The sequence below is a fragment of the Neltuma alba genome, unplaced genomic scaffold, assembly GCF_004799145.2.
Source record: "Neltuma alba isolate B1F8T4 unplaced genomic scaffold, ASM479914v2 tig00010649_pilon, whole genome shotgun sequence".
NCBI classification, from domain to species: Eukaryota; Viridiplantae; Streptophyta; class Magnoliopsida; order Fabales; family Fabaceae; genus Neltuma; species Neltuma alba.
In genome coordinates, this window is record NW_021635497.1 from 236,773 (window position 1) to 243,162 (window position 6,390).

General features: G+C 34.3%; 1 protein-coding gene across 3 annotated transcripts; it reads left to right on the plus strand.

The window, feature by feature from the left end:
- Nucleotides 1-1,315: 1,315 nt before the first annotated feature.
- LOC114757820 (probable sodium/metabolite cotransporter BASS5, chloroplastic) lies at nt 1,316-5,472 on the plus strand. Of its 3 annotated transcripts, none has more exons than XM_028946921.1 (8): nt 1,316-1,579; nt 1,666-1,766; nt 2,971-3,098; nt 3,426-3,619; nt 3,693-3,945; nt 4,050-4,303; nt 4,384-4,466; nt 5,172-5,472. In XM_028946921.1, the coding sequence occupies exons 1-8, from the start codon at nt 1,384-1,386 to the stop codon at nt 5,232-5,234; spliced, it is 1,272 nt and encodes a 423-aa protein (XP_028802754.1). In that variant the 5' UTR covers nt 1,316-1,383; the 3' UTR covers nt 5,235-5,472. The 3 variants fall into 3 exon arrangements, with proteins under 3 accessions (XP_028802754.1, XP_028802755.1, XP_028802756.1); XM_028946922.1 differs by having other exon boundaries at nt 2,983-3,098; XM_028946923.1 differs by lacking the exon at nt 1,316-1,579 and having other exon boundaries at nt 1,746-1,766; nt 1,943-3,098.
- The last annotated feature ends 918 nt before the right edge of the window (nt 5,473-6,390 follow it).

A 6,390-nucleotide genomic window follows, 5' to 3' on the forward strand; every position in this document is an offset into this window, starting at 1 on the left:
TTCTTGTTTCCTTCCTCATTAGAAATATGTTTCAATCACTGCACAATTACAATTTTACACCTGCAATCAAAACAATAAGCCAGAAATAATATCCAGTGGGAAATTTCATAAAAAGAACTATTAAAAACATCATAATTGCTAATTCTTCTACTTAAGTGCATCAACATTTTATTTAGTCATTAATGCAAACAATACTCAATTAATTTACTAAAGTAGCCCAAAACGAGCATTCTAAGCATATGAAAATTGTGATTTATCAATTCTCATTCACTTCATTTGGAACTGGTAATACGGGTCCAACCCGCCAAAAAAGACGGGCTCAAATGCCAACCCGTCAAAGTGCGGGCTACTTCAACTCGCACCGCTTTAGGCCCGCACTGTCGTGGACTGGCCCATATCCGCACTGCCAACCTCGCATTACCACCTCTAGCTTTATTATCACAAATGTGTTTACATCATCTCTTATTTATAGGACCCAAATATTGAAGACTAACCTAAAGAGTTACAGGTACATAAAGAAAGGAATTAAGCAATATAATTGTACAATTGGAGGTTATAGGAAATAAATACTAGAAATCCTTCAATTTAAGAGTTATAAGATATAATGCCATTAACCATGAGAAAGAAATCCAAGAGGCTTAGGAATTATGAACATCTACACAACATAATATTTATAACATATTTTTTACTTTTTACCTATTTTTATGAGAAAAACAATTTTATAAAATAACCAAAAACTTCTTAGCCTAGTGACATCTTGACCCCTCAAACGAGGGAGATAGGTGGGTTTTATCCTCTATTGGGAAAGGGGAGGTTCCCGAATGGGGTGAGTTTTCTCCTCTACAGAGGACTAATTCTCATATAAAAAAACTATTTTGTCAAATATTTTTTTGATTTTATTTATGAGATATTTTCAGCATCTTTCACAAAAATCAAGAAAAACTTTAAATTGCATTAATTATATATTAAAATATAACAACTTTTTAATTTTACTCTTATTTAATATATACATCTCTGTAAAAAAATAAACGTCTAGACTATGATAAATAAAAAATAAAATGATAAATTTAATGTTAAAAATTTAATGAAATGACTTATAGATATGATAACCAAAACTTTCTTTTTCTATTTTATAAATAAGATTTTAGGAGTAGAAAATAAGAAAACATATGAAGTTTGTTCTGTTTTTTTTTTTTAACAGATTACTAATTTTTCTTGTAGAACACTTAAATCAAAAATTAATTACGAAATTTTTTGTTATGAAACTTAAATCACTAAGAGTGAGAAGGGAGATAGTTGGGCAACGACTTAAGGGGCGTGAACGGCAGAACATTTTGGACTTTGCTTTGGCCTCTGGAGTTGTCCTTCCGCCGCTGAAACGACATGGCAGTGAAATCAAATCCAATACATCACTGCCCAGTTAAGAATGCCCCCTCACAGTCGTTGCATCTCAGACAACCTCACCTCTCAATTTGGCTGCGTAATGGAACTCCTTCTTCTTCGTCCGGCATCTCGTTCTCGCTTCTTTCTTCTCAATCTCATCACCCCACTCCGCCTCGCCGTCCTCCGCCGCAGTCTTGTACGGCAATTCTGTGTGTGCCTTTGGCTTCGCTATTTCTTCCTGTATTTTCTTTTTCATTCTGTGTTTCTGTGTTTGGTTTTCAGTATGGAGCCCCAAGCTTCCCCTCGGAAGTCCTCCACCGCCCAAGTATTCGGGTTCCCTCGAATCCGATTCACGGTCGGGTTACTATTCCGAACCGCCTCCAGTGAGTCATCATCGTCTTCTTGCTCCATGCGCATAATACTAGATCGATTAACTGTTATTTTACTACAAGTTAGCATCGCGTTTTCTTCTTGGTAACATTTTTCACTTCGTTGAATTAGATTTATTTTGTGATGCATTTATTCCTTGTTCATTAGCAGATTTGGTTTCATCATGCAGTGCATCCTTGGAAGTCCTGTTCTATTTGTTGGTTTTGATGCTAATTGTGGGTTGCTTAGCAGCTGGAATTTAGATAAACAAAAAACAAAAACGCTATGCCTGCGGCGATATCGTCACACGATAAAAAGTTGGCTACTTGGCTTGTCTTATGTTTAAATATTTGTTTGAAATACTCTCCTTACAAGCGTGACCATATTCTACTTCTCTTTCCACGTGAATGCTCGGCCCTCTTTCTTGGGCAGTCTGCAGATATTATACTTCCAGTATAGGAGAGGGAAATTTGCTTTTTTGATTTTTTTTTTCCCCCTGCCATTTTAGTTTTGTATTTGTAATAGCTGAAACCAATGTGAGGTAATGGAGAAAGACATGTGACATTGCATAGAATTGGATTGAAGAAAATGTATATAAAGTCTAACACTTTAAGCTTATTTAAGAAGTATTATCCAGCCACTTATATGTCTCCCCTAAAAGTCCAATGAAATTCGAAGTTAAAAGTGTCTCACCACATTTTCCCAAATTAACAAAACGTGTAGCTTAAGGTCCAAACATGAAGTAGTAAAAGTAGATTGGTCAGCAGAGTATGGGAAAGAAGTAAAGATTTTTGCACACGTCTTATAATATCGTGGATACTTCAAAATTTTATTACATGTTTGTTATTAATCAGCGTTATGAACATAATTTATGCAGTTAAAGATTATGTTCATTTGCATTTAGTACTTTATCATGTGGGTTTATGTGTTTTTACAAGTTGATAAATATTGACACTCACATGCTTATGCATATGCTAGAAAAGGTGATATTATAATATTGGCTTCTGCTGTTATATTGTTAAGGTTCTCGATGATGATTATATCATTAAAGAGAAAAGTAGGGGGCAAAAAGAAAAAGAAAGATCTTTGATTAAGAGTAAATTATACATGCTTCTTTCTAGAATAAAGATCAAGTTTTGATGATCTTTTCATACATATACATGAAAACAATGTAGCATCAATCACCTTTCTTTTTGGTTATTGTGTTTCTTTTCTTAGGTTGTGGAGCAGCAAACAGGAATTCTAAAGATTCTGAAGGAATCAAATTCACTTTTGCCTCATGTAGTCCTTGCTAGTACTCTGCTTGCTCTGATCTACCCCCCTTCTTTCACATGGTTTACGAGCAGGTTAGTAAATCCACTAGATGAATTAGTTAATCAAAAAATATATGATCCTATACTACATGGTTGCATTGTTTTTTTCCCCTCTATTGGCTAGAGACAGATTAGATGGCATCAACAAAAGGTCGAGTAAATAGTTCTTTTTTAATCTGTTTTATCTTCTTATCCTTTTGTTTGTTGTCATCTGGATTTTTATGCCTTACTCTATACTGCAAATGCAAAAGCGAATATAATGGAGCAAACTACTAGTACACAGATTCCTAAATGCATTATAGCCAATTGACTTCTTTCAAAGTGATTTCAACCTTAAATTCTCTTATAATTTATTTTCAGATATTATGCACCTGCGCTAGGGTTTTTGATGTTTGCAGTTGGTGTTAATTCAAGTGAAAAGGACTTCCTTGAAGCATTAAACAGGCCAGAAGCAATAGTTGCTGGTTATGTTGGCCAATTTCTTGTGAAGCCTTTTCTTGGTTATCTATTTGGCATATTGTCAGTAACTGTATTTGGTTTGCCAACAGCAGTAGGTGAGGTTAATGCATCATATATATGAAGAACTGACAAGCTACACTTTCTAACTTTGGGTGTAAATTGAATCAGGCGCTGGAATTATGCTTGTGTCTTCCGTTAGTGGAGCCCAGCTCTCCAATTATGCTACTTTTCTAACAGATCCACAGATGGCACCATTAAGCATAGTCATGACATCATTGTCCACTGCTTCAGCAGTTTTTGTCACTCCACTGTTATCATTGTTGCTTATTGGAAAGAGGTTGCCTGTGGATGTAAAAGGAATGGTATCTAGCATCATGCAGATTGTAGTGGCACCAATTGCTGCAGGCCTGCTTCTGAATCGGTAATACTTCAGACCTAGATAAGTTTCTAGAATCATCATTTTCTTTTAATGTAATATCATTTCGTTATGAAGTTTTTAGATTTCTTACACATTTGTTTTTACAGCTTCTTTCCTCATTTTTGCAATGCCATACGGCCATTTTTGCCTCCACTCTCAGTACTGCTAACAGCTCTCTGTGTTGGAGCACCCCTTGCAATTAACATTGAGTCGGTCAAGTCTCCCTTTGGAGTTACTATCTTGTTGCTGGTTGTTGCTTTTCATATGGCAGCGTTTGTAGCTGGTTATATGTTTAGTGGACTTCTCTTCTATAAAGCTCCTGATGCGAAGGCATTGCGAAGGACAATTTCCTTCGAGACTGGTATAATTTTTCTCTTATGTTATTTATAAATTGCTGCCGTGAGTAATTTAATTTAATGTAGCTACTTTATCCAATGGCAGGAATGCAAAGTAGCCTCCTTGCCTTGGCCCTTGCTAATCGGTTTTTCCCAGACCCAATAGTGAGCGTGCCTCCTGCAATATCTGTAAGCGTTTTACTCTTTATGCTCTTTATTTCTGCTCGATACGTTAGCAATATAGATTACAATGTCCAGCTTCCTTCCTCTCTTTGGGTTATGTGAGGATGGTTTGAATCCTAGACCCTTATCCCTTCCCACCTCACCCTTATAACTGGAGTTATCATCAAGTGGATGCTTTTCTATTTCTTTATTTCCTTGTACTGGGTGATCTTGTATGACGTATGTTATCATGTTTGATATCTGCTATAAACATTTTTACTGAAGCATAGCAGCACGGCTGATTGCTTCATTAATCAGCAAATAAAAGGCCCTTATAGGTCATGTTTGAGACGTGTACTGTTTTTTAACTATCAAGGTATGTTGGACATATATAACATGCCAAAGAAAAAGGGAGAATTACCATAAGGTCTCAAGGAAGGAATTTAATCACCAGTCCCAATGACAAGTGAGTAGTTTAAATGTGTCATCATTTCCTACATTGGAAGCTGTCATTACAAACTCTTCAGTTGTTAATGGATTTTTGGGTAGTCAAACATATTTTTTGGGACTTGATAGTAATTCTCTCAGAGAAAAAAAAAACATTTTTATGTTTTTTTGAAAAAAACTTTTTGATGTTTTGTTCAATATATGTGTGTGTGTGTGTGTAATCTCGTTTCTGAGTGTTTTGATTCCTTAGTCTGTTGCAATATAACTAGTTGATTATCCTTGCAGACTGTGATTATGTCTCTGATGGGATTCTCTCTCGTAATGCTTTGGAGCAAGAGGAAAGACTAGGAAGTGGATGGAAATGCAGCGCCAGGAAGATGGCACTGTATTTGTGAATTGTGACATCCTTTATTTTTGTGGGCTTTGGTAGAACTGTTGACTCTAGGAAGTGGGCAACATGGTGTGAAATAATGTGCATATAAACTATGAAAACAATATTGAAAATTTTAGGCAGAAGCCTTTGAAAATTGCAATCGGTCGCCTCTGCAATTTACAAACAAATTTAGGGAGAATTACAATAAGGTTTCAAACAAGGAAAACAATTGAAAAACAAGTACCAAAGGTTGTTATTCTCACTATAAGACTTGTCATTATAGGCTTTTGAGATTGTTATTGGGATTTTTTAATAATTATTTCTTTTCTGTGGGACTTAATTGTAATTTCCCTATAAATTTATGTGGTGCAGTTGGATGGGAAAAGCATGGGATGCTACTATTAAGGGTCTGTTTGGATGCCTTCCAAAACCATGGTTTGGGTGGGATGTCACCCAAACAATATTAATTTTGGAGAAATAATTTGAAATCATGATTTGGGCAGGAACCATGATTTTGGAGCCTAAAACCATGGTTTCAGAAAAAGTGAATTCATTCTGCTTTTGGCTCAAATTGGAGAGTATGATTGTGCCTATGAGAGTAGATCTCAACAATAATATGACTTTAACATCTTTTAATTATTTTTTTATAAATATATTTAATCTTATATCTTATAAATATATATATACACATATTAATTATTTATTATATTATCTTATGTATTATTAATTATGTTAGTAAAAATGTTTATTAACAATTTTATTTCTTCAAATTAAAATATCATAAATTTTATTTTTTATGTAATTATCATATAACTATATGTTTTAGTAATTTGTATATATAAAAAGTGTTTCTAATAACAACTATCCAAATACTCTCACTTCTCAAAATTATTTTTTCACAAAATCTATTCTTCTCAAATTTATTTTCTAGAAATTATTTTCAAATTATAGTTCCTAAGTCATAAAAAAAGAATGTATTGATAAAAAAATCCCGCAGTAAGCGAACATGCAAGAACAAGCTTTGATGTAGAAAATGACCATAAATCTATTGTTTAATGTGTTTGGGCAATTTTTTCACAAAATCTATTCTTCTCAAAATTTTAAAATATTTTCCCTCCTCTCCTTTATTAC

Bases quoted from the DNA above. Each gene is read 5' to 3' on its own strand.
- LOC114757820 (XM_028946921.1), top strand. From the start codon at position 1,384: ATGGCAGTGAAATCAAATCCAATACATCACTGCCCAGTTAAGAATGCC. The intron at 1,580-1,665 runs GTACGGCAATTC...TTTGGTTTTCAG, and splicing joins CCGTCCTCCGCCGCAGTCTT to TATGGAGCCCCAAGCTTCCC. The intron at 4,467-5,171 runs GTAAGCGTTTTA...TTATCCTTGCAG, and splicing joins GCGTGCCTCCTGCAATATCT to ACTGTGATTATGTCTCTGAT.